The sequence below is a fragment of the Oryctolagus cuniculus genome, chromosome 11 (genome assembly GCF_964237555.1).
Source record: "Oryctolagus cuniculus chromosome 11, mOryCun1.1, whole genome shotgun sequence".
Taxonomy (NCBI): Eukaryota; Metazoa; Chordata; class Mammalia; order Lagomorpha; family Leporidae; genus Oryctolagus; species Oryctolagus cuniculus.
Window position 1 is genome coordinate 116,914,908 of NC_091442.1, and position 27,560 is coordinate 116,942,467.

Below are 27,560 nucleotides of genomic sequence, written 5' to 3' on the forward strand. Positions count from 1 at the left end.
AGGTGGAGGATTAGCCTATTGAGCCACGGCGCCGGCCAATAAATACATTTTTAAAAGAGGATAAAAATTAAGAAAAATTTTTTATCTCTTTTCCAGTTGAAGTGTTTTAAATTCTTTTAGTTATAAAAAAGCTTAGTGTCCTCCCTCCCTCCCCCCCGCCCCCATATATATATCACAAAATTAGCTCTTTAAAGCAAACCTTGGAGAACTCCCTCTGCTTCCCCGGTGCATCGGCAGGGAGCCACACTGGAAGCAGGACTACGTCCCAGGCACTCTCATATGGAATGTGGGTGTCCCAAGCAGCAGCTTAACCCACCATGCTCCAAAGCCCACCACTGTTTTGTCTTTATGCATATTTTCATTTTACTTGAAAAGCAATGAGAGAGAGAGATCATCCAACTACTGGTTCACCCCTCAAATGCCCCAAACAATTGGTGTTGGGCCAATTCTTAGCCAGGAGCCTGGAATTCGATCCAAGTCTCCCAGAGTCCCAAGTACTTGAGCCATCCCCCACTGCCTTCTCGGGATGCCCATTAGTAGGAAGCTGGAACTGTAAGCAGAGCTGGGACTTGGAGCCAGATCTCTGATAGTGAATGTGGGCACCAGAAAACTGCTGTGCCAAGTGCCTTTTCCAGAGTTAGTTAGTCAATGAAGTCATTCACCCAACAATACTACAGAACCAGAGCAATTTTTCTTGGGGAAACAAGACAAACATAGAATTTCAAGATGTTTTACCCCCTACCTCCCTTCACTCTTTCAGATGAATAAAGTTTAAAGACAGACACACTATGACCCAGTCAAGCAAGCAGACTGATTAAGATCAGGATGTGCCCATGCCTTGAGGCCTCCATTAACAGAAGACATCGATCTGCTCCAGTGTAAGATACTCAGTAAATCTAAATTTTCTTGCACTTTCCCACCAGTCAACGGTTCCTGCAGTGGAGAATATGCAGACTACTAAAGAAAGGTAGTAGAGAAAATGAAAAAGACTCACCATCATTTAGGGCTTCAATGGCAGCCCCTTTCTTCTCATTTGCCTGGTCCATCATCTCCTCAGTTATCTAACAGAAAGAGAAATTCAACTTAGAGGCAGCAGAGGAAGCAATCAGGACCCACATTTTTCATTCGTTCTCTAATCTCCAGAGAGCAAAGATGACAATCACCATGACTGACGAGTGAGAAATTATGAACAAAGAACTTTTTACCTTTCATACCAAACAAATTAAACTCCCTAACACTAGAGAATCCTAGACATCACCTTTGCTTCCCTCTACCCTAGCTGATGTGTTCTGTTCCGCCCTAGTTATCTAGTTCCTTCACAGTTATCTGTAAATACTAAAGCCATAAACTCACAAAGAGGCACTAGTTATTCTCAGTTTGAATCCTGAGAACAGGGTGAGGAACATTTTTTCTGCCAAGGCCATCTGACTATAACATCATCCCCAAGCCACACAAAATTACCAACTTAAAAGCTGACCTGCTACAGATATCCTGAATTTCCAGTCCCACCTGCCCGTGCCTTGATAGGGCCAGAACAAAGAACTTAGCTGGCCTTAGACAGCTCGAAGGCCACATTGCCCCAACCCTGCTTTAGAAGAAAAAATATCTCATCCCTTTGTTCCCTTAAACATCTATTGAACACTTACACTAGATAGCCAGAAAAAATACAAGATTGCTAACAGTGCAGTGGCTAATAAGAACAAAAATATAGAAGCAAATATCTTTCCTAAGATGCAAGTTCACCATTGTGTAAAATATTAACTGGAGATGCTGGTTAACTCATTAAGAAAATTCTTTCACAGGCTTAAGAACTGGCAAGCTATTGTATCTAGTGACATAATTCTATAAAATTGTCCCATATGGGCTCCTGCTTGAGTCCTGGCTGCTCCCTGCTAATGTCCTGGGAAAAGCAGTGGAAGATAGCCCAAGTGCATGGGCACCTGGCCACCCATATGGGAGGCCTGGAGAAGCTTCAGGCTCCTAGCTTTGGACAGGCCCAGCCCTGACCTTTGCAGCCATGTAGTAAGCAAACCAAAGGATGGAAGACCTCGCTTTCTCTCTGTAAACTCTGAATTCCAAGTCAATAAATAAATCTTTCCTAAAAAATTGTCAGTTATAAAAACAACATACACACAAAAGTTTCTCGAACCAGCAAAAATCATTAGTAAATATAATAAAAAACATATTTAGAACATCAACTACACGTATAAAGCACCATTTCTAAGACCACAATACTTCCACAGGAGAGGGGGGGGGCGCCACTAAGTAACATAAAAAACGTTTCAAGAACTTTTAGAATATATGCCATGTTTATAGAAATTATTTTGAATACTTTAATCTACTACCAAGTTTTGTAATAAATTCAAAGCAATTTCAACAAAAATTCCTAGAAGTTTTGGCAACCTCTGGGAGGCAGGTATTTGGCATAGTAATTAAACCTGTTTGGGACGGCATCTTACAATAGTGCCTAGGTTTGAATCCTGGCTCTGCTTCTGATCCCAGCTTCCTGCTTAATGCTCACTAATGCTCACCCTGAGAAGGGGACTTAAGTACCTGTGTCTTGCTACACATGTAGGAAACCTGGATTGAGCTCTGGGCTCCTGGATTCTGCCTGGCCCAGCCCTGACAGTGTATGGCAAATCCATCTCTGCTTGCCTGTCTCTTTCAAATAAACAAAAATGAATAAAAATTTTTTAAAGATTAATTAATTTATTTGAAAAGCAGAGTTAGAGAGAGGCAGAGGCAGAGAGAGAGGTCTTCCATACTCTGGTTCACTTCCCAGATGGCTGCAACAGCCAGAGCTGCACTGATCTGAAGCACCGACAGAGATAAAACTTAGTAGTGAAAAAGGTCGAACATAAATCTAGTCAGGGCTCCAAATGACCGAGTATAGAGAGCAAGAAAAAGACAACATTCAAAAACAACAACAACAACAAAACATAAAAAGTTAAAAGTGTTCTAGGGCCAGGGCTGGCACTATGGCATAGCAGGTAAAGCCACCACCCACAGCGCTTTCATCCCGTGTGCGCACTGGTTCTAGTCCCAGCTGCTCCTCTTCTGATCCAGCTCTCTGCCATGGCCTGGGAAAGCAGTAGAAGATGGCCCAAGTCCCTGGGCCCCTGTACCCACATGGGAGACCTGGAAGAAGTACCTGGCTCCTGGCTTTGGATCAGCTCAGCTCCGACCTTTGAGGCCATCTGGGGAGTGAACCAGCAGATGGAAGACCTTGCTCTCTCTGCCTCTCTGTGTAACTCTGCCTTTCAAATAAATAAATCTTAGAGCCAAAGAACATTACCGCCCTAAAGTTTAAGATTCCCAATGAATTACAAGTAGGCTATACAAAAGTTAGGAATGTACATAGACATACGAAGTCACATATAACCAATGATAAACAGAAACTCCTCTGTAAACTTTAACTCTGTAAACTGTAACTCCTCTGTAATTTTTCACAGTGACAGAGTACTCATGTTGCTTATTGCTAATAATCTGTAAGACTGAAAAAAATTGTTATTGAAAGACATTTTTAGAATATGTAAAAATTAGATACCACATTCATGGACAGCTGACCTGAATGGTTGTATCAATATTCTACCTAAATATTTAGCTATAGGGTAATTCAAGTAGGGAGGTTTAATAATCTGATTCTAAACTTTACATAGAAAAACAAAGAGCCAAGAACAAGCAAAATACTCAAGTTTTGGTGTCCCGTCCTACCAGATAATAGGATTTACTATACAGCAGTATATAACTATGTGACATTAGTGTATAGGAAAACTAGGCAAGGCCCTGAACACACCCAACATATATGAGGGTCCTACAAAAAGAAGGGAAAAATGGGATTGAAAGATGAGCTTAGGGTGGGCACTTGGTCTAGCAGTTAGGATGCCAGCGTTCTGTACCACAGTAACTAGGTTACTTGTCCTGTTTCAGCTCCTGATTGCACATTCCCAGTGCAGACCCTCGGAGCAGCAGTAACAGCTCAAGTAATCCAGTTCCTAACACTCACATGGGAGACCTGTTGTAGGCATCTGGGGAATGAGTGGATGGGAGCTTTTTCTCTCAGAAAGCAAAAAACCATGAGCTTATTTTGGGGCAAAAACTTTGAAATCTATGCATATGTAGGGTCTCCGAAAGGTTCATGGATAATGCATACTATGAAGAACCTGGGTATGGATTTTAACTATGCCTACGCCGTATTTCCAATTTCTTTCTGCTCCCAAATAAACTTACCTACTAACTACATTATTCCAAACTTTTTGAACATACAGAAACTGAAGATCATTCTAAAATTTTTCCAACCCTCCCCAGTAAGAAACACTTTTCACCCCCCTCAGAGCCCACTGTTAAAAACAAGAGAGCATCAGAGGCAGTTCCATCTGGAACACACTTTAGGGGAACACTAAAGACCAGTCAAGGACGAGAAGAAAGACGCAACCCTGAAGAAGGCTGCAAAACACACAAAGCACAGGATTTCAGAGGTGAATGTTGCAGAGTATGCTTGAAAACATGAAAATTCTCCCAAGTATTTTAAGTGATGAAATAAAATGCTCTCCTAAATGCTTTAAGGCAGGTAGATTCAAAATGTGCTCTTCCTGGAAGAGCATAAAGTAACTGCCACCGGAGGCCTCCACATTTCTTACACTAAGCAGAAGGTTCCTTACCTCTACGTTTTCATCTCCCATTTCCTGAGGCGCATCAGTGTCTGGTTCAATTACACCTTCATTGTCAATTTCTGCCAAGGTGAGAAGATGATGGTAAGAGTTGTGCTGTGCAGACAGTAGCCACTAGACACATGGAACAAAAACTGAAGCACTATGGCTACTGCAACTAACAAACTGAATACACAATTACAATTTTAATGTTCACTGCAAAGTGTTTCCCCACTAAACACAATTTTATTGCTTTGGTAAGACATTTCATTTAAACCAAAACATCACATTAAGGCAGTTATCATCAGATTGCAGTGGACTGAGGGTGTATGCAGTTTTTGGAATCACACATAAATACACCACTCATTTAGTCAGTGTCAAAAACTTGATTCAGTTCAAATAATTTTCCATACACTGAAACACTATAATGTTCCTTGAAAAATATTTTATGTCGGGGCCGGTGCTGTGGTGCAATGGGTTCAAGCCCTGGCTTGAAGTGCTGACATCCCATATGGGCACCAGTTCGAGTCCCAGCTGCTCCTCTTCTGATCCAGCTCTCTGCTATGGCCTGGGAAAGCAGTAGAAGATGGCCCAAGTCCTCAGACCCCTGCACCCACGTGAGAGACCCAGAAAAGCTCCTGACTCCTGGCTTTGGATCAGTACAGCTCCGGCCGTTGCAGCCATCTGGGAAGTGAACCAGAGTATGGAAGACCTCTCTCTCTTTTTTTTTTTTTTGACATTCAGAGTGGACAGTGAGAGAGACAGAGAGAAAGGTCTTCCTTTGCCCTTGGTTCACCCTCCAATGGCCGCCGCGGCCAGCGCGCTGCAGCCGGCGCACCGCGCTGATCCGATGGCAGGAGCCAGGAGCCAGGTGCTTTTCCTGGTCTCCCATGGGGTGCAGGGCCCAAGCACCTGGGCCATCCTCCACTGCACTCCCTGGCCACAGCAGAGAGCTGGCCTGGAAGAGGGGCAACCGGGACAGAATCCGGCGCCCCAACCGGGACTAGAACCCGGTGTGCCGGCGCCACAAGGCAGAGGATTAGCCTAGTGAGCCGCGGTGCCGGCCTCTCTCTAACTCTTTCAAATAAATCAATCTTTTATAAAATTTTTATGTACAGGCCATTATCATGGCATAGTGGGTTAAGCCACCACCATTCCATAAGGGTGTCAGTTTGAGTCCCAGCTGTTCTACTTCCAATCCAGCTCCCTGGTTATGTGCCTTAGAAAGCAGTGAAAGATGGCCCAAAGTGCTTGGGGCTCTGTGCCAAATGGGAGACTTGAAGAAGCTCCTGGCTTCGGCCTGGACCAGCCATGCTGTGGAAACTTGGGGAATGAACCGGTGGACAGAAGATTTCTCTGTCTCTTCCTCTTTCTCTGTAACTTTCAAATAAATTACTCTTTAAAAAAAAAAAATGCTATCATTGCAGTATAGTGGGTTAAGCTGTTGTCATCTGCAACACTGGTGTCCCATGTGGGTGCCAGTTTGAGTCTAGGCTGTTCCACTTCTGATGCAGGTCCTTGCTAATGTGCCTGGGAAAGCAGTGCAGGATGGCCCAAGACCCTGGGCCCCTGCACTCATGGGGGAAACCCAGAAGAACTCCTGGCTACGGGCTTCTGCTTATCCCAGCCCCAGCTGTTGTGGCCATTTTTGGAGTGATCCAGTGGATGGAAGATCTCTGTCTCTCCTCCCTCTTCTCTGTAACTGCCTTTGAAATATATAAATCTTTAAAAACATTTAAAATACATAGTGAAACACTAATTTTAATAATTTTCATTTTTAAAAGTAGTAAGGGCAAATTTAATTTTAAAATAAAGACAAACTACTGATGAAGAACTGAGTCCCAAGGCTAGTACTATAACCAAAACAGTGAACTGAAGAGGTATCATGTGAGTTTCACATTGAATGTCAACTATAATTTCCCACAGCAGAGGAAAACAAAATAACTGTGATAATCATTACTAAATAATAAAGTGAACAATACTGAGATTTGTAGCAAAGAGTGAATCTGACAAGTAGTTTCCTCTTAACAGTCAAAAAAGAACCAATGAAATTACAATTAGCCATCTGAACTGAGAATTGGCATCCACAAAAACTGCTTTCTTCCGTTTTTTTTTTTTTTAAAGATTTATTTATTTATTTGAAAGGCAGAGTATGGCCACAATGGCCAGAGCTGGGCTGATACAAAGCCAGGAGCTTCTTCCAGGTCTCCCACAGAGGTGCAGGAGCCCAAAGACTTGGGCCGTTGTCCACTGCTTTCCCAGGTGCATCAGCAGGGAGCTGGATCGTAAGTGGAGCAGCTGGGAATCAAATCGGTGCCCATATAGGATGCTGGAGCCAACCCAGTACACGACAGTGCCAGCCCCAACAAATTTCTTTTTTTTTTTCCCCACCGTGGCGACTTATCTTTGTACTATGCCTCTGTAGATAAGTGGAAAGTCTGCCTTTTTTTAAATTTTTTTTAAAAATTTTTATTTATTTTATTTATTTTTTTTGACAGGCAGAGTGGACAGTGAGAGAGAGACAGAGAGAAAGGTCCTCCTTTGCCGCTGGTTCATTCCCCAGTGGCCGCTGAGGCCGGCGCACAGCGCTGATCCGATGGCAGGAGCCAGGTACTTATCCTGGTCTCCCATGGGGTGCAGGGCCCAAGCACTTGGGCCATCCTCCACTGCATTCCCTGGCCACAGCAGAGAGCTGGCCTGGAAGAGGGGCAACCAGGACAGAATCTGGCGCCCCGACCCAGACTAGAACCCGGTGTGCCGGCGCCACAAGGCAGAGGATTAGCCTAGTGAGCTGCGGCGCCGGCCCAAATTTCTTAATTGAAGCATGACTGACAAATAAATACTGTATATACTGATGCACAACATGGTATTTTGAGGTAAGTATACAATGTGAAATGAGTCACCCAAGCAGTTCATCAACGTTTTCATCATCTCACCTATATATTCATTTTATTCTCCCTGGTGAGAATACTTGGTTTCTTAATATTTTTCAAGTACATAATACATTAACTAGTCCCCACATTGTGCATTAAATCTCCACATATGTGGATCATAACTGAAGTTTGTATCCTTATACAAGGGTAGGAACAAAAAAATTTAATCAAATTTTAACACAGCTTGCCTAAGTTTGTATTGTACACAAAAAAATACTTCATGATGGAAAGTTGGTAAAATATTATTGGAAAACTTTTAAAGCTGTTTAGGACAGTGTGCATATGTGATGACTTTTTCAAATATAAATGCTATGAAGTCTAAATAATTTCCAGTCAAATTAACACCTGAACTGACAGGAGCTCTATTTGTAAAGTACACTCCAGATTTTAGACTTAGGGGAAGAAAAATAACTCATTAACAGCTTTTTTAATAATGATTCTATTTATGTTAACATTTTAACCACGGTGTTTACATAAATGTGAATTTCAAGATTACTTTTAAAAATATGTGGCTACCAGAAAGTGTCACTTTTTATGTTAGCTCACATTATACTTCTATCAGTGATTTACTTTAATAAAAATCAACACAGAGTTCTTGTAAGATTACCAAACAAACCACTACCTCCTCACCTAGATCACTTTCCTCACTTGACGGCTCGTCTGTCTGTATGGTCTCCTCCGCCTTCTTACTATCTGTTTTTTCTTCCTAGCAAAGGAAGGGAAACAGTGCTTTCAGTACTGAGTAACACACTACATACATATATATATATATATATATATATATCTTAATTTAGACAAATTTATGCAAAATCTGTTCATACAACATTACATTCCACTTGTTAATGCTCCCCTCCTCATTGTAAACTAGCCTTAGTTTTGAAGCACAATGTTTTAGAACCTAAACCCCGCGTGCAGCATATATTATGGAACACCTTCAACGGGCACTGCAGCCCACAACTCTATCGTCAGGCACGTCATCATTTCTGCGAAGTCAAGTCTGGATATTCACAATTAGTGATATAAAAACTACAAAGCCTCATGTTCATTCAGATGTTTTATCACCAAGTTTATTAAAAATCTTTACTTTTCAAGGGTTCTTGAGTTTTGGAATTGTAAATGAAGATTTATGAAATCGCAGTATATTAACAATGAAAACTTAAAGAATCTGAAAGTATACATCATGATGGAATGTAAACTCCCCATCCTACAAGTATCAAGAATTCTAGAGGCTGCTGACATCCCATATAAGCAACAGTTCAAGTTTCAGCTACTCCACTTCCAGGTCCCTGCTAATGCCACTTGGGAAAGCAGTGGAAAATGGCCCAAGTGCTTGGGCCCCTGCACCCATGTGGGATGGAACTCCAGGCTCCTAGCTTTAACCTGGCCCAGCCCAGGCTGTTATGGCCATTTAGGGAGTGAATCAGTGGATGGAAGAGCTCTAACTCTGCCTTTCAAATAAATAAATAAATCTTAAAAAAAAAAAAAAAAAAAAAAAAAAGAATTCTAAGGGCTGGCATTGTGGTACAGTGAGTTAAGCTGCCACCTGAGATGCCAGCACCTCCTAGGAGTGCAAGTTCCAGTCCCTGCTGTTACATTCTGACCCAGCTCCTCGCTAATGTACCCAGGAAAGCAGTAAAAGACTGTCTGGTACTTGGGCCCCTGCCACCCACGTGAGAGTACTGGATGGAGTTCTAGTCTGCTAGTCCCAGCCCAGCCCAGCCCAGCCCCAGCCTTTGCAGCCATTTGGGGAGTAAATCAGTAGATGCAAGCTCTGTCTCTTCCTAATTCTGCTTTTCAAATAAAAAAATTTTTTAAAAGATTTATTTTATTTGAAAGGCAGAGTTACAGAGAGGCAGAGGATGGGAGAGAGGGAAAGAAGGGAAGAGGGAGAGAGAGGGAGAAGGAGGGAGGGGGTGGAGAGAGAGGTCTTCCATCTGCTGGTTTACTTCTGGCCGCAATGGGCAGAGCCAGGCCTATCCGGAGCCAGGAGCCAGGAGCTCCTTCACTCCCGGGTCTCTCACACAGGTACAAGGGTCCAAGGACTTGGGCCTCTTCTACTGCTTTCCCAGGCCACTGTAGAGTTGGATCACAAGCAGAGCATCTGGGACTCGAACCAGCGCCCATATGGGATGCCAGCACTGCAGGCAGCAGCTTTACCCGCTAGGCCACAGCGCCGCCCCCAAATAAAAAATTTTTGAAAGAGTATTATTTCTCTCCTCTTCTCTAAATTTCAGCAACTGGCAATCCCTTGTTGCTGTATCTTTTCTGCAAATATGCTAAAATAATACCATGAATCATAGTCACAAACAACTCTCAGCTAGTAGGGCGAAGCAATTCAGCAGTGCTGATCTGGACAACCTGTTAGTTTACTTTGCAAATATTAATGAAGTAGCTACAAAACATAGGTACTAAAGAGAGAGACATAATTTTAAAAGGTATTATTTCCAAGTGATCTTGAAGAAATCTGGAATGTAATTTGAGAACAGTTAAAAATAGCCCCTAAGAAACTTTATGGTATTTCATCACTAAATATACAATTGAAAGGAAAACTCACCTTGATATTTTCTTCTGGTTTAGCTTTATGGGTAGCAGGTGGTACTTTACCCCCCATGCTTGAAGAAAATAAAAACAGCAATTATTTAGAAAATTAAAATTCACTAAGTCATGCAACATATTTATGCCTAAAAAAGAAGCCACAACATTTAGATAATTACCTTTCCAAAACTTAACAGTAAGTTCTTATTTAATCTGAATTCCTTGATATTATCATTTCACCTCAAAATTTTATTTACTTTTTTAGCACACTGGTTCACGAAACCTTTGCCCTGGCTCAGTAAGCCTAGTAACCCTAATTATGGTTCCTCTGTGCCCATTCCTGGAGGGAAATGAGCACACAAACAAAAAGCAGTGGCAAAACCATTTACAACAATCATCAGCTTAGATTCCAGTCAGTATACTCAAATCCAAACTCGAAATGTGACGTTTAGCAACAGTTCAGTTAAACAGGCAACTCATGAAATAATTATGCAGTCATAATATAATTCAAAATGTTTATGCTTCATCTGGCTGTGACCTAGAAGGATTCTTTTTGCTTATATTCCCACTCCCCTCAAAATTGAAGATTTTCTTTCTCGGGCTGGCGTTGTGACACAGTGCATAAAGCTGCCTCCTGTGATGCCGATATCCCATATGGGCACCAGTTCAAGTTCCGGCTGCTTTTAAAATATAAAAAAAAATTTAAAAAAAAAAAAAAAAAAAAAAAGATTGTCTCCTCATCCCCTCTAAGCTTTACCCACTGATAACTTTCTCTTGGCCTTCCAAACCCTTCCTTTCTGAACAGTCCAGGGGAATACTATAAGTCATATGCAAATAACTTAAAAATAAAGACAAATAGCCCAGTGATTAAATCTTTGGTGAACTTAAGAATACTACACAACAGTAAAAGTTAGAAGCCACAAAGACTACTAAAATTTGCTTAAAAACATGAGGGGCAACAACAAAGCCATCAACTCTTGTGTAAAACAAGGAAAGATATTAATTTAGAAAACAGGAACCTCTTCCAAAATGCCCTTAAAATGCTGACAGAGTTGCCATATTCACATTTACATTCATTTAAATTGTGTTGAATTTGTGGACACAGTATGTGTATGCTGAATTTAAATGGCTATCAGTTTTTTGTTTTTGTTTTGTTTTGTTTTGTTTTGTTTTTTGGACAGGCAGAGTTAGACAGTGAGAGACAGACAGAGAGAAAGGTCTTCCTTCCATTGGTTCACCCCCTAAATGGCCGCTACGGCCGATGCACTGCGCCAATCTGAAGCCAGGAGCCAGGTGCTTCCTCCTGGTCTCCCATGCGGGTGCAGGGCCCAAGCACCTGGGCCATCCTCCACTGCCTTCCCGGGCCACAGCAGAGAGCTGGCCTGGAAGAGGGGCAACCGGGACAGAATCTGGTGCCCCAACTGGGTCTAGAACCTGAGGTGCTGGCGCCGCAGGTGGAGGATTAATGGCTATCAGTTTTCCAAAGCTGTCTTTGCCAAGTTACATTCTCACCTAGCTACTGTTAGCCATGCTGACAGGGGTGTACTGATAGCTGTGTGGTGGCATCTCGTTTTAGCTGAGTCTCTTTCCAACTATTTACTGCCCGACTGCACAGTCCTTTTAGTAAAGTTCAACTCTCATCCAGCTTTCTATCAGGCAGTCTTAATGTGTAAGCTTGTCAGTTTTATGTGTCCCAAATATCTTCTGACACCCGTGGTTTGCCTTTTCACAGTGTATCTTTTGATGAACTCAACTTGAAGCCAAAATATCAATGCAAAGCTGCAAATGGAATCAAAAAGTAACTCTGGGATTTCCTATAAACACCATTTGCTGGAGAAAATTGTGTACACCTTTTCCATTCTGCCTGACAGTTACCAAAGATCTTCAATGACTCAGAACCTTGTAAGTAACGGCTCCTCTGTGACAAAAACAAGTACATGATCCAAAACATCCTTAACTGGCCATTCCACACAGTAAAATGTCTTAATAAACAGGCATGCAAACATCACAAAATTCTTTTCTATGGGAAAAACTATTTTTCAAAGCGTACAGAAATCCAATACTAATTCTTTACAGTTAAGATATAAATGAAAACGAGGCTTCTTATATTGTGCTTTTCCTAAGCTTCAAAATGCAGCATCAGGAATGAACAGAGTGACATCCAAACACATTTACAGCAGTCTAACTTTGGGAAGTGATATTCCTGACAAGAAATATATTAACACTAAATCTAATTCTAAGATCAGATAAATCTAAGAGAAGGGAAAGTCTACAAAAATAACTAGACTGTAACACTGGATGTCAAGACCTTCAATGAAAGTAAAGGCTGCAGGAATAGAAGATGACAACTAACGCAGTGTGTAATCCTGAGGAATACAGCACTAACCCAGCAACATTAGCTTCCCAAGTTCGATGGTTGTATTATGGAGACTGTAGGAAAAATACACTCAGTGGCGCTGGAGGCATAAGGTTGGCAGCTCACTCTCAAGTAGTTGAGGATGAAGTTTCTCACATTCCAAATTCTACTTAACTACTGAGAGGTAACACCCATTTATATACTCAGAAACTTCCATGAATGCTTCCCAGATTCTGAACAAGCCAGTTTCCATCCAAAAATTCTTGCTTGGATTTTGCTCGAGTGTGGGCTTTCACATTACAAAATCAAGTGGGCTGGTGCAGACTTTCCTCACACTGGATCACAAGACTTCATTCATAATTTTCTTAGAAAATTAAAACCTTCACTCTGCTTTGTGCTATTTATACACATGTCCCAGTACAACAGAACTGGATGTTATGTTCTAAATTCTGAGGGCAGAAATGTCCTGTTAACTTCATTTAATGAATTTACTAGAAGCCACGTGCTGTGCTGGGGAGGAACACAACGTTACTTGTTTTGAACTTAGTTAAATCATCAAGTAAAACCATAAAACACATATAAGACACAAAGTGGACAAAGTCATTACAGGAGAGCAGGTGTCAAATAATGCTTCTTCCTCAAAAAGACATTTCAAAATACATTTGAGGAAAAGAACATAGTGGGGTCAGCACTGTGGCATAGTAGGTTAAACCTCCACCTGTGGCACCAGCATCCCATATGGGCACCAGTTCCAGTCCTCGCTACTCCACTTCCCTTCCAGCTCCCCGTGAACTGATCTGGGAAGGCAGTAGAAGACCGCCCAAGTGCTCGGGCCCCTGCACCCACACAGGAGGCCTGGGAAGAAGCTCCTGGCTTGGGATCAGCCCAGCTCCAGCCATTGCTGCCATTTGGGAAGTGAGCCAGTGGATAGAAGACCTATGTCTATTTAACTGTGCCTCTCAAACAGGGAAGGGGAGGGGAGAGCAGGGCAGGGCAGGGAAGAGAAGTCCCTGGATCCAAATTGACTGTTTGCTCAGGTTTTCTCCCCTATGGTTCACAAGACTGTTAAAGGTGAGGGTCAGCACTGTGGTGTAGCAGGTAAAGCTACCACCTGCAAGGCCAGCATCCCATATGGGCACTGGTTGGAGTCCTGGCTGCTTCACTTCCCATCCAGCTCCCTGTTAGTATGCCTGGGAAAGCAGTGGAAGGCGGCCCAAGTGCTTGGAACCCTGCAACCACGTGGCAGACCCAAAGAAGCTCCTGGGTTCAGATCGGCCCAGCTCCAAGCTGTTGAGGCCATTTGGGGAATGAGCCAGCAGATGGAATACCTCCCTCTCTGTCTCTCCCTCTCTCTGTAATGCTCTCAAATATTTGAAAAACAAAAACAAGAAAAGAACACAGTGTCCCTGGATCCCCACCCACTGTTGGTTCAGGTTTTTTCCCCCACGGTTCAAGATTGTTGAAGGTGAGAGACAGCACTGTGACGTTGCAGGTAAAGCCACTGCCTGCAAGACCAGCGTCCCATGTGGGGATTGTTTCGAGTCCCTGTTGCTTCATTTCCCTACTAATGTGCCTGGGGAAGCAGTGGACTAGCCCAAGGGCTAGTGCCGCTGCAACCACGTTGGAGACCGGGAAGAAGCTCCTGGCTTCTGACTGGCCCAGCACCGGCTGTTGCAGCCATTTGGGGAATGAACGGTGGATGGAAGATCTCTCTGTAACACTACCTCTCAAGTAAATAAATCTTTTTTTAAAAAATAAAATACCCTTTTGAAATTAAAAGAATTTATTAGTTCAGCATTTTAAAAAAAGATTTATTTACTTGAGAGGCATAGTTACAAAGGGAGAGACAGAGAGGTCTTCCATCTGCTGGTTCATTCCCCAAATGGCTGCAACAGCTGGAGCTGTGCCAATCCGAAGTCAGGAGCTTCTTCCAGGTCTCCCACACAGGTGCAGGGCCCACCACTTGGAGAATCTTCTATTGCTTTTCTGGGCCATCAGCAGGGAGTTGGATTGGAAGTGGAGGAGCCAGGACTTGAAATGGCGCCGAAATGGGATGCCAGCACCACAGGCGGATGCTTAACCTACTACAGCCTCTGAACTAATAAATCCTCACATCAAAATAATTTTAGCAAATAAGCTGTTCTTCAACATCGAAGCCTGGGTACCTGTAACTAATTTGTATGAATGAGAGAAAACTCTAAAATGGTCTCAACTCAAGGAACCCTAACAGTAGGAACAGTTGTAGGACTGTTTCTGAACCCCAAAGTCTCCACACTCACCCCATCAGCTATAGTCTTGGACTGCTCTGAATCCTATGAAGGCAAAGAAAACACCTAATGCAAACTTCAAGATCCCTGGCTGGGTTCAAAGCCAGGAGGCAGTAACTCCTGTCTCCCAGTGACTATCTACATAAGCAGGAAGGTGGAATAAGGGAGTGAAGATGAGACTGGAACCCCAAGCAATATGGGAAATAGCATTTTTTTAAAAGATTTATTTAGTTATTTGAAAGTCAGAGTTACACAGAGAGAGAAGGAGAAGGAGAAGGAGAAGGAGAAGGAGAAGGAGAAGGAGAAGGAGAAGGAGAAGGAGAAGGAGAGGCAGAGAGAGAGAGAGAGAGAGAGAGAGAGAGAGAGGTCTCCATCCGCTGGTTCACTCCCCAGTTGGCTGGAGTTGCGTGGATCCAGAGCCAGGAGCTTCTTCCAGGTCTCCCACGTGGGTGCACGAGCCCGAGGACTAGGGCCATCTTCTACTGCTTTCTCAGGCCACGGCAGAGAGCTGGATCAGTAGTGGAGCAGTTGGGTCTGGAACCGGCGGCCATTCGGGATGCTGGTGCGGCAGGCAGCAGCTTTATCTACTATGCCACAGCGCCAGCATCTTCACAGCCAGGCCAAATGCCCACCCCTGAATTTAAATCTAGGACCAAAGATTAATGTGTCAATTTAAATTTAAAATAAGACCACTGGACCGGGAGTTTAGGGAGTTTAGTGAAAGCCGTTAAGACACAGCTTGGGACACCCCTGACACCCATATCCGGTATCAAAGTGCTTGGGTTCTGGTCCCAGCTCTGCTTTCTAGTGCAACTTCTGCTAATGCACACCCTGGAAGCCACAGGTGATGCTCCCTGCCACATGTCGGACACTGGGACTGAGTCCTGGCTCCTGGGTTCCGCCCGGCCCGGCCCGGCCCAGGCTGTTGCTGGCATCTGGGGAGCGAACCGGTGGATGAAGACCGATCTTTCTGCCTGCCTGCCGCCTTTTCCAAGATGCTCTGCTCCATGCTTAAACCAACAATTTAGAATGCCACAACAAAAATACAAACGGAACCAGAACGAAAAACTGGAATTAATGGAAACAAAATAAGATGCATGGCCATTCTGGGGGAGGAGCAGCGTATAAGTCACTCTGCAGGCCTTATGTTGGAATTCTTCGCATGGCTATGATCACTCCAGCCCAGCTACCACACTGTTCTCAGGCAGCACGTTTCAATGTTTTTTCTTCAGTGTCCCCTATTCCTCTCTAGTAGGAACGGAGAAAAACATGACAACCACCAACACAATGTCCCCCCCCATTACGCCTTCCTGTGGTGTACACCTATTTCATTTGAAATTTTAGGAACAATTTATGAAGGATAGGCTCTTTCCTGTAACAAGTAGGTACTGACACTTTTGGATCGACTAATTAAAAAAAGGAAAACACGACTAAAATCTCTCGCTGAGCTCCTGGCTGGTATTACTTCCACTGGCCAGGTTTCAGAGAAGCACCGAGCTTCTGAAATAGGATTCTTGTCCAAGGCTGTTAACGACAGAGTCCCTACAGTCACAAATTTTAAGTGTTCTCAGAACTTCCCACACGAGTAAAAACCTCACAGTAGGTAGAAATTTGGTAGGGAGAAAAACCTAAAAAAAAAAAAAAATCTCTCAAGAGGAAAAAAAAAAAACTGAAGCCACCGTAAACAATATTCAGAGATTTTAACCTAAGTTTCCTCCTTAGGGAGCAGACGTGCTGAAATACTCTCCCCATATCTGGGCGGCTGCAAGTTCATTTCCCCTCCAACAGCAGAAATCCCGTGGAATAAACGCTTGGCCGCTGCCGGCGCTCCTGGGCGGACGGGTGCCTTCTTCAGGGTCCCCGGACGCCCGCCGCGCCCCGTCTCGGGAGACCCCGCGGCGTGCAGGCCGCCACTTCCACACACCAGCGCGCACCTCCGCCTGCGCTCGCGCGCACCCGGCGCCTGGCACGGCGCCTGCGGAATGAATTCCCTGCGCGGAGCCAAGCACAGATCGTGGGAACATTCTGGTCTCGGCGGGGGGGGGGGGGGGGGGGGCCTCGGGTCGCACGTTTGCTAACGGGGCAGACTCCGCGCGTAACCACGTCTACGCAGTCAGAACCTCGGCGAGGCGACGACCACCACCACCCAACGCGGCAGCCGCAGAAACGGAAACCCGCGCCCGGCGCCCAACGCCCAGGACTCCGGCGTCCACTGGCGTCCATTGGCGACCATGGCCTGCACGCCTGGCCACCCTCGGGGTGCGGGGGGAGGTGGTCGGGGCGCAGCGCTGCCCGCCGCCGGGACCCCCGGCTTCTCCCTCGGGCCCGGCAAATCGCCGCCCGCGCCCGGACCCGGACCCCGACGCCGAGGGGCGCCCGCCCGCCGCCGCCGCCAACGGTCCGACCCCAGGCCCGGCTCTCACCTCTCCACCCACTCTCTCAGGAAGCGCATCTCCTCCGTGTGCAGGACGCTCGGGTCCTGCTTACATAACTTCACGAAGGCCCGGAGCTCGTTCACTTTGCGGGGATCCATGGTCGGCGGGCGGCGGCTGGCGGCCCCGATTCCAGGCCCGGGCGCTGGCTCAACGTGACCGCGTTAGTAGGGGGGCGGCTGCCGCGAGGCAGAACAGACTAGAACCTCCCCGGCCGCCGGCTCCGCCCACCCAACGGTCTCGTGACCCCGGGTCCTTCGCTAGCTCGCTGCTACCCGCTGCGCACTGCTCAGAACCTTCTAGAAGTGTGGGTGTTCGTGCTGTTGCCTGCCTCTCGTCGCACACACCTCTGAACCGGCTCCCAGGAGAGGCCGACTCCCTACGTGGGTGCCTTCAAAGAAGCGGGAGACGGCCCCTCCGGGCAGTCTGTCAGAATACGACCTTCTGGGGACGTGGGCATTAAGTGGAGCCTGACCCCAGGACCGAAGAACGGACCTTCCGGCTAGAGCGAAGGCCCCAGGAGGGGCGTGACGTCATCACAGCACGCCCGCAGGAACGGCGCCCGCCGGAAGGGGCGGGTCGGTTGGCTTGGTTTCCTGGCGACGCGGCCCTGCTGCAGGCGGCTTCCCGGAGCGCTGGGCCTCTTCTCCTGACGCGTGGGCTAGACCGTCATGCCTTGGCTGCTCTCAGCTCCCAAGCTGGTTCCCGCCATAGCCGGCGCTCGCGGCCTCTCAGGTCAGACCTCTCCTCCCAAAAGGTGTCCCCTGTAGTGCCGGCCCTGAGAAACTGGGGCGCGCTAGACGGGGATTCAGGTTGGCCGCAGGCGGGCCCTGGTGTCTGCGGACGCTTCTACTGGGGCCCGCCGCTCCTAACCCGCGCTGTGCGTTCTCTGCGGACGTCTGCGTTCCCGCCTGCGCCTGGGAGAGGGTGGGCTCGTGCGTTGTCGCTGCGGTGACTGCGAACGTGTGCCAGCCCCGAAAAGGGGGGCTGTCTCCCCGAGATGCTGCGGCCCACGCACGTTGAGTCAGTGGTCGCCTCTTGCTTAAGGCCAGGGAGCTCCAGTTTCGGTGAAGTCAACGTAAAATCCCGTTCGTCGTCGGGGTTGACTTCAGCACGCACAAGACCCAAGCCTCTCTGAACAGGCCCTCCCCACAAGAGCTACTCCCGGGCCGCCCTGTCTGTGGAGACGAGAGGAGTAAGGGGGACTGCCCTCTGCCAGGCGTGCTGTTTAACCTGGTGAGAGTGGAAGCTGCATCTTGCACCTTCCAGGCGGATCCGCCATGGGGTCGGATTTCAGGTTGGGAGGGGGCCGTAACAGGCATATGGTATTGGACAGCAAATCCGTGTCCCTTGGTGCGTGTGTATACGGAGTCCTGGAAAAACGGACCCACCTCCTCCTCACTCCGTAAGAATAAAAGCCAGTGTCCAGCGCGCCGGACTTGCTCTTGCGTTCTGTAGATCGGCCGCGGGAAGCTGCCTGCGTGGAATTCAGCGAAAAGGCACCCGTGCGATTGAGCGCTCACCGCAGAGGCCACACCTGCAGCTGTCTGTGCCTCTGACTTGGGGAGTTCAGGAGGCTTTGTCCAGCACCCGAGTAATTGAGACTTAGGACTAGATACTGGTTATACACGCCCAAATATTTGAAATAAATTAGCAAGTTTAACCTCTTTTATTAAAAGATTTTTTTTTTTATTTATTCGAAAGAGAGGGAGAGACGGAGGCATCTTCCATCTGCTGGTTTACTCCCCAGAGAGCCACAACAGCCAGGGCTAGGCCGGGCTGGACCAGGACAGAGCCAGGAGCCAAGAGCCAGGAGCTTCTTCCAGGTCTCCCACATAGATAGCAGGGGCCCAGGCATTTGGGCTATCGTCTGCTGGTTTTCCCAGACCATTAACAGGGAGCTGGATTGGAAATGGAGCAACTGGAAGGTGAGCCGGTGCCCCATGGGATGTCAATGTCACAGGTGGCTTTACCCGCTAGACCATAACGCCAGCCCCTAGTTTAACCTCTTATGTCATAAAATATATATCAGCTTTTTGAACTCAATGAATGATCTTGAATTGTCATAAGTCCAGTAAGGGCAGAGGTGCTTGTTTGACCAGTGAGGAGCTGAAACAGGATCACAATAAGTCAGGAGTTCTTCTTCTTCTTCTCCCTTTTTTTTTTTTTTTTTTTTTTTGATTTTAGACAGGCAGAGTGGACAGTCAGAGACAGACAGAGAGAAAGGTCTTCCTTTGCCGTTGGTTCACCCTCCAATGGCCGCCGCGGCCGGTGCACCGCGCTGATTCGAAGGCAGGAGCCAGGTGCTTCTCCTGGTCTCCCATGGGGTGCAGGGCCCAAGCACTTGGGCCATCCTCCACTGTACTCCCTGGCCACAGCGGAGAGCTGGCCTGGAAGAGGGGCAACCGGGACAGAATCCGGCGCCCCGACCGGGACTAGAACCCAGTGTGCCGGGACTAGAACCCGGTGTGCCGGTGCCGCAAGGCGGAGGATTAGCCTGGTGAGCCGCGGTGCCGGCCATCTTTTTTTTTAAGAAATTATATAATCGAGGCAGAGAGTGAGAACCCTAGCATACACAGCCGCATACTCTAGTTCACTCCCCAAATGCCTGCACAGGCCTAACTCGGCCATGGTTACAGCATGTAGCTGGGAACTCAGTCCAGGTCTCGCACCTGCGTGGCAGGGACCCAGCTACTTGGGCCGTCAGCTGCTGCCTTCCAGAGTCTGCATCAAAGGCATGTGGAATAGGAGGCAGAAGAATCACTGTGGGACGTGGGCATCTTGACCACTAGGCCAAATGCCCATCCCTTGCTTGTCATTTAGAAAACCTCAAGTCCATGTCTGTCTGGCTACCTTTCAAATTAACAATTAAAAAAATCAGAAAGTTAATCTGAAGTTTGAAAGACTTCTAGCAAGCAGACTAGAGGAAAGGAGCTATCCTGGTGGAGGGAACATCTGCAGAGGCACAGAACTGAAACAGAACGGCTGATCTATGGGTTGCAGCCATTGGTGTGACTGGAGATTTTTGTTTTTAAAATATGTGTTACACCACAAGGACCCACGTGTGGGCAGTACTGTGTTTCTTAATGTCCATAACAGTGTAATTCTCAGTCTCTGAGAAGATGTATTTGGCAATATGTATTTGACCATGGATTCTCTTTTCTGTGGTGAGTCTTTTTTTTTTTTTTTTTTTTTTTTTGACAGGCAGAGTGGACAGTGAGAGAGAGAGACAGAGAGAAAGGTCTTCCTTTTTGCCGTTGGTTCACCCTCCAATGGCCGCCATGGCTGGCACGCTGCGCCAGCGCACCGCGCTGATCTGATGGCAGGAGTCAGGTGCTTATCCTGGTCTCCCATGGGGTGCAGGGCCCAAGGACTTGGACCATCCTCCCTTACACTCCCGGGCCACAGCAGAGAGCTGGCCTGGAAGAGGGGCAACCGGGACAGAATCTGGCGCCCCAACTGGGACTAGAACCTGGTGTGCCGGCGCCGCTAGGTGGAGGATTAGCCTAGTGAGCCGCGGCACCGGCCCCTGTGGTGAGTCTTGAACTGGTATCCCTGGAGCATGGTTTGGAAAAATTAACTAAAGCATGAGATTTATGGGAAGAAGTGATAGAAAATGAAGTTGGTAAGCTAGTGGTTAGTTCACGGAGGGCCTTGTTTATTATTTTAAGAAAAAATATATTCTCTAAGCAATGGGAAACCATTGAAGAATTTTAAGCTATTAAGTAATGATTAGGTGTAAATTTTTAGGTCTCTATTATGAGTAAAAAAATGGACTGGAGAGCATATCGTTGTAGTATTAAATTTTCTTTTTCTTTTTCTTTTTTTTTTTTTTTAGTTTGAGGGGATCAGTGTTGTGGTACAATATGGGCACCGATTTGTGTCCCAACTTCTCCACTTCCGATCCAGCTCCCTGCTAATGTGCCTGGGAAAGGCAGTGGAAGATGGCCCAAGTGTTTGGCCCCTGCAACCCATGTGGGAGACTTTGAAGAAGCTCTTGGCTCCTGGCTTTGGCCAGCCCCAGCCCTGGCCCTTAACAACCATCTGGGAAGTGAACCGGTACAAGTGGGAATCTCTCTCCCTCTCTAATTCTGCCTTTTAAATAAATAAATACATGTATTAAAAAAAGATTTATTATTAGCAGGAATCAGAAGCAGTGTAGCTGGGTCTTGAACCAATGTTTATATGAGATGCCAGCATCACAGGTGCCGGCTTACCCCATTGCACCAGCCACCCTCTGCAGTCTTAAATTTTCTGAAGCATTGGTTATGCTTTTGTTTGCTTTTGTGGGAAAATGCAGTGTTTTCAACTCTAATACCACAGACATGATAACATAAACACTGCTAAGGCACATTTTATCTAAGTAGCTTTTAAAATACCCTAAACTTTTATGATTTTTATTTTGTTTTTGGTCTGATGTCTTTAGTTTTTTGAAAGGCAGAGAAATGGAGGAGAGAGCAATAGAGACAGAGGGATTTTTTTTTGTTTATTTTTTGTTTTTAAGATTATTTATTTGTCACAGAATGAGGGAGAGAGAGAGAGTTCTTCTATCCACTGGTTCACTCCCCAGAAAGCTGCAACAACCCAGGGCTGAGCCAGGCTGAAGCCAGGAGCCAGGAGCTTCTTCCGGGTCTCCCACATGGGTGCAGGGGACAAGCACTTGGGCCATATTCCACTGCTTTCCCAGGCTTTTAGCAGGAAGTGGATTGGAAGTGGAGCAGCTAGGTCTGGAACCGGCACCCGTATCACCCATATAGGGAGTTGCAGGCGGGCGGTGGTTTTACCCGTTACGCTACAATGCCAGCCCCATAGAAGAGATCCTTCATCCTCTAGTTCCCTCTTCAAATTCCTGTAGCATGGGGGCCAGTACTGGGTGTAGTGGGCTAAACCTCTGCCTGAGGCGCCAGCATCCTTCTGATCCAGCTCTCTGCTGTGGCCTGGAAAAGCAGTAGAAGATGGCCCAAGTGCTTGGGCCCCTGTGCCTACATGGAAGACCTGAAAGAGGCTCCTGGCTTCGATTCAGCCCAGCTCCAGCCATTGTGGCCATTTGGGGAGTGAACCAGCGGTGGAAGAGCTTTCTCTCTGTCTCCCTCTCTCTGTAACTTTACCTCTCCGATAAATGAATAAAATCTTGAAAAAAAAAATTCCTGCAGCACCAAGGACTGGGCCAGGCTGAAGCCAGAACTCAATCCAGGTCTCCTACATGAGTGGTAGGAATGCAAATACTTGGGCCATCACCTGCTGCCTTCCAGGGTGCGCGTTAGCGAGAAGCTGCAGTCAGAAGTGGAGTGGTTATTGAAACCCGGGTACTCCAGTGGAATGCAGATTTCTCAAGCAGGGTTGCAGATGTCTTAACCACTGCACAAAGTGCCTGCCCTATAAGTTCATCTTCTGGTAATAAAGTCTAAATGCTAATTGTTGCCAGTGCCTCTTAGAGAATAAATGACCTTTCCTTCCCATCTGCCAATCCGCTAAAATCAATCAACACAAAGAAAACACACACTTTACTATGGCAGTCATTTAAAAAACAGATTTCTGGCTCCCAGTTTTGTGTTGGTATTTGGCTAAAAGTAATTGGGTTTTAGTGCTGCTAGATTATTTGCTCACATCATACAGTAATCATACTTCTAAGAGATAAAAGTAAAAAATAGGATCATTAAATGTTTTTGCCAAAAATAAAAAATTCAATAACTGAACATATTCAGGATCCAAGTCAATGCAAGGAATTCTTAATAAATGCTTATTAATTGAAATATCTCAAATGCAGCCTTACCAAAGCTCAGCGCCTGCTATACTCACCCTTGTCAGCTTCTTCATCTGATTGCCAGTTGTGCCACAAGCCTTGTCATCCCTGACTCCTGTCAAAGCCAGCATCTGGTCTCGCAGTGATCCTGTCTGTATGTTTAGAATGTATCTCTAGTTTGATGACTGCATGGCCTGTGCTGCCACCACCCAGGGTACTGTAATCTCTTGTCTGTAGTGTAGCTTCCACCTCTTCTGCCTCCCTGCTTCTTCCTCTTACTTTGAGTCTGTTTTCAACAACAACAGCCACAAGTATACATAGGTTATGTCACCCCATTCTTTTTTTTTTTTTTTTTTTTTTGGACAGGCAGAGTGGACAGTGAGAGAGAGAGACAGAGAGAAAGGTCTTCATTTGCCGTTGGTTCACCCTCCAATGGCCGCCACGGCCGGCGCACCGCGCTGATCCGATGGCAGGAGCCAGGTGCTTCTCCTGGTCTCCCATGGGGAGCAGGGCCCAAGCACTTGGGCCATCCTCCACTGCACTCCCGGGCCGCAGCAGAGAGCTGGCCTGGAAGGGGGGCAACCAGGACAGAATCCAGCGCCCCAACCGGGACTAGAACCCGGTGTGCTGGCGCCACAAGGCAGAGGATTAGCCTATTGAGCCACGGCGCCGGCCGTCACCCCATTCTTAAAAACGTCTTGTGACTTCTTATCCCCTGCATGGTTGCCACCGTGCATGCTGTGAGCTGAGTCTCAGTTCTACATTTGAACCTTTTTGATGTCCTCTGCTTACTAGGGTTGGTGTAGCAATAAGATACCAGCATCTCGTATGGGAGTGCTTGGGTTAGAGTCTGGGCTCTGCTCCTCCTTCCAGCATACTGCTGATAATACCCTGGCAGGCAGCAGCTGATGGCTCAATTGGTTTGGGGTCTGACACCCACATGGGAAACCTGGATTGAGTTCCATATTTTGAGGAATGACCAGAGCATGTAGGAAGCTGGGGATCTCTGTCTCTGTCTCTTTCTCTGTCACTGTCTCCCAAAATAAGTAGAAATTCTCAGTTTTCCTCAAAAATACCTTTTGCAGCCTGCTATTCCCTCTGCTTGGAATTATCCACGTGGCTGACTCTATCACTTGTTAAAACCATCACTTTCCCTGGCTTTCAGCTAAAATTACAGTCTACACCCCACAACTTCTATCCCCTTTTACTTTTTGTTCCCTTAGCACCTATGACTAACAGATTATATTTTATTCAGTATTTGTTCATGTCTGTTTCAAGTTTATAAACTGTGACATCTGATACTTTCATCCTCTGCTGTACCTCAGGTTCCTAGAACATTGCCTGACAAATATAGTAGGTGTTCAAGAAATACGGTTGAATGAGTGACAGTGAATAAAAATAAGAGATTGAGGTTACACAGAAAATTAAATCATTACAGGAAGCTAAGAAGTAATTGTATTGAAATCATGGTAAATTGTTTTAAAGGAACAAATACATGCAAATATTTAGTTCAGACCAGTTGCTTGAAATCTGATGTGTTTGTAACTCATCTATTTTTATGAAAACATGACCCTAAAATGACTATAAATGGTATTTTTAAAGTAATGTGTCTGTTAGCCAGTGCTGCAGCTCAATAGGCTAATCCTCTGCCTGCGGCGCCGGCACACCAGGTTCTAGTCCCGGTCAGGGCACCAGATACTGTCCCGGTTGCTCCTCTTCCAGGCCAGCTCTCTGCTGTGGCCAGGGAGTGCAGTGGAGGATGGCCCAAGTGCTTGGGCCCTGCACCCCATGGGAGACCAGGAGAAACACCAGGCTCCTGGCTTCGGATCAGCGTAGTGCCATTGGTGGGTGAACGAATGGAAAAGGAAGACCTTTCTCTCTGTCTCTCTCTCTCACTGTCCACTCTGCCTGTCCAAAAAAAAAAAAAAAAAAAAGTAATGTGTCTGTCGATCCTGTGTACAAATTACAAGAAAAGGAGAAAACTTCCTATCTGAAAAGATTCACTGATGTTCTGCCACACATGTTGTAGCCAGAAAGTTCTGAGGAATCCTGGATGAGACTGGCTCTTTTTAAAATTGTTGTGAATTACACATTACATAAAATATACCATCTTAACCATTTTTAAATTTGCAGTGGTGTTAAATACAGCCAAATCTGTGAAACAGATGCTCACAATTTTTTTTATCTTGTAAATCTGAAACTCCATTCCCATCAAACTTTTCCTCTTTCCCTCCCACCCCAGGCCCCCAGAAACTGCCATTCTACTTTCTGTTTCTTTGAATTGACTACTTTAGATATTTAGGTAAATCATATATTATTTGTCTCTGAATAACTCTTTTATTTCACCTGGTATATATCCTCAAGATTCATCTGTGTTCTAGCATATGACAGGATTTTTTTTTTTTGCAGGCTGAAGATAATTGCATTGTATATATAAGTAATCTTCAAAAAATTCATGGAAAATGTATCATGAAAAACCTATCCATTAAATTCAAAGTGCTTTTGCAGCAAAGTAAGCTTATCTTTTAATTCCATTTTTCCATGAACTTTTTAAAGTACCTGTGTGTGTGTGTATGTTTATGTGTGTGTATCATATTTTGTTTATCCATTCATCTCTTGATGGACATTTGGATGGTTTCCTCCTCTTGGCTATAGTAACTAGTGCTGCTGTGAATGTGTTTGTACAAATATATCTAGAAGAAAATAATTTATATTCTAATTTTTAATTTGTAGTGTATGTGTCAGATTGCCTCAATTGGAAAAAAATCATTTCATGAATAATTATATGGTCTGAACCTATATGTTTTAACGCATTTTTATTTTCTAAATACTATACATATTTAAGAAGCTTATATGGTAGTTTTAATTAGCTGAAAGGAATGAAGTAGATCAGAAATTCTACTAAGGAAAAGTTCTATAGGCAGACAGCTCAAAACCAAAACGTAAAAATATCTGCAGTTTTCCAGATTCTTGACATCACCAACTGTCCCCACAAACTCATCTTTCTTTGGCTTGCCTCAGCCAAACCACTACTGACCACTTGCCCAAAATATTGCTAAAAGTGTTAAAAACAGAATCTTAGTATAGTATTACATGTTAACCACGACCCCTGTGATGAACCAAAGCACACCAGAAGTCATGTTCTAATGTCACATGAACATAATGTGTCTAAAGAGTCAATTTAGTGATTCTTTTTGGTCGACTTCTTCACCTCTTTGTGCTTCTTTTTCTTTTTCTTACCACCTTCTTTGACCCCTGGTGAGAAGACAGAGGGGTCCCAGTAGCTGGTGACCCAAGGTATACCTTGCTTGTCATTGTCCACAAAAGTGTATTGACACATGTGTGTGGGACAGTAGCAGTTGGGTGAGTAATGGTTGAATGATGCTCTTCTCCAGCTGTGTTCTGCGAAGCCCTCTATATCTACCACACCATTTGCAAGGAAGGGGTTCAACTCCCCATAATCTTCAACTTCTCTTTCTTGATCACTCTCAATTAGTTTTGTGTTGATACCCATGTTTCTGTCATGAGCAATTTGGCCTGAAGTTGTGACACAGATGTGGTTGTCCATCCCATTATCATCAAATGCCAGTGAAGAGAATGAAGTAGGGCCCTCCTGCCCCAGAGAGCTGTATGATGAATATCCTCTATCATACGAAGAAAAGCTCTCCCAAGCTGGCCATTCACTGGGGGTGGAGAAAAAGGGTTCTGCGCCTGTGCTTCTGCTTCCATAGGAGCTTCTTGGAACCTTTAAAAGTTCCTCAAATGAATCTTCAAAAAAGTGAAATGAAAATGGATCCCTTTTACCAAATATTTCTTTGAAAACATCATCTGGCTTATGAAATGTGAAACTGTGCTCACATTCATCATCAAAATGACTTCTGTCTTCACTATTTAATCCTTCTTTGCCATATTTATCATAAATGTCCCGCTTTTCATCATTTGATAATACCTCATATGCCTCGGCTACTTCTTTGAATTTTCTCTCTGCTTCTTCTTTATTTTCTGGGTTTTTATCAGGGTGCCATTTAAGTGCCACTTTATGATAAGCTTTTTTAATGTCCTCGGGTGAAGCATATCTCTGCACTCCTAGAACTTCATAGTAATCCATCATGCTTTAACAGCTTACTGGAAGCAAGTGTGCTGGTGGTGGTGGTAGAAGCAGTGACTGCAGATAGGCACATGTTAAACTGAGGACAGTATTCTCTTGGGCCCTGCTAGGAGATGTCTGAATACTCAGTATGTGGCAAGCAGAGTTACAAGCTATGTCAGAGGTGGCTGCATTGTGGTGTCATTCCAGGGTGGGGGAGGGACTGGACCTTCCAAATGGAGCTTGTCCAGAGCGACCCCAACCCATCCTGGATCCTCTGGATCATTTCCCCTATGTTTCCCTGGGAGCCTCAGACAGTGCCTCATACCAGTGAGAAGTATTGCTAATGCCACTGTATCAACTTATGTCATATGACCGTGAGCCTTAGTTACTTTCCAGCTCTTCCATGTGTTAATGAATTATGTGAAAAAAATTCAGTTAGTTGATGTGTTTATTACAGTTAAGAGAGTTCAGGCTGGCGCCGTGGCTCACTTAGCTAATCCTCCGCCTGCGGTGCCGGCACCCCGGGTTTTAGTCCCGGTTGGGGTGCCGGATCCT

The 27,560-nt window shown here is 45.5% G+C and overlaps 3 protein-coding genes across 13 annotated transcripts in view; 1 reads left to right on the forward strand and 2 right to left on the reverse strand.

Moving 5' to 3' along the window:
- Positions 1–17,705, reverse strand: part of ST13 (ST13 Hsp70 interacting protein) — a 34,370-nt gene extending 16,665 nt beyond the window's left edge. The window contains exons 1-5 of one of the 2 annotated variants that reach the window (XM_002721397.5): positions 17,164–17,699; positions 10,137–10,194; positions 8,213–8,288; positions 4,662–4,732; positions 995–1,061 (exon numbers count right to left, since the gene is read on the reverse strand). In XM_002721397.5, coding sequence (XP_002721443.1) covers positions 995–1,061; positions 4,662–4,732; positions 8,213–8,288; positions 10,137–10,194; positions 17,164–17,273 — 382 coding nt within the window. In that variant the 5' untranslated portion in view covers positions 17,274–17,699. Of the gene's footprint in view, positions 1–994; positions 1,062–4,661; positions 4,733–8,212; positions 8,289–10,136; positions 10,195–17,163 lie in introns of both variants that reach the window. The other variant, XM_070052972.1, reaches the window with a different exon arrangement.
- A 61-nt stretch (positions 17,706–17,766) lies between these two features.
- The window catches only part of XPNPEP3 (X-prolyl aminopeptidase 3), an 81,935-nt gene continuing 72,141 nt past the window's right edge, over positions 17,767–27,560 (forward strand). For 7 of the 10 annotated variants that reach the window (XR_007914733.2, XR_011380293.1, XR_001795781.3 and 4 more), the window contains exon 1: positions 17,767–17,907. Coding sequence is in view for 4 of the 10 variants with exons in the window: in XM_008275180.4 (XP_008273402.3) it covers positions 17,844–17,907 (64 nt within the window). In the remaining 6 variants the exon portion in view is untranslated. Of the gene's footprint in view, positions 17,908–25,324; positions 25,428–27,222; positions 27,380–27,560 lie in introns of those variants that run through there. The other 3 variants (XM_051834048.2, XM_051834051.2, XM_051834049.2) reach the window with 3 other exon arrangements.
- DNAJB7 (DnaJ heat shock protein family (Hsp40) member B7) lies at positions 25,715–27,026 on the reverse strand. Its single transcript, XM_002721396.5, has one exon. The coding sequence runs from the start codon at positions 27,024–27,026 to the stop codon at positions 26,097–26,099; it is 930 nt and encodes a 309-aa protein (XP_002721442.1). The 3' UTR covers positions 25,715–26,096.

Excerpts from the sequence above, each read along its gene's own strand:
- DNAJB7 (XM_002721396.5), bottom strand. The coding sequence starts at position 27,026 with ATGATGGATTACTATGAAGTTCTAGGAGTGCAGAGATATGCTTCACCC.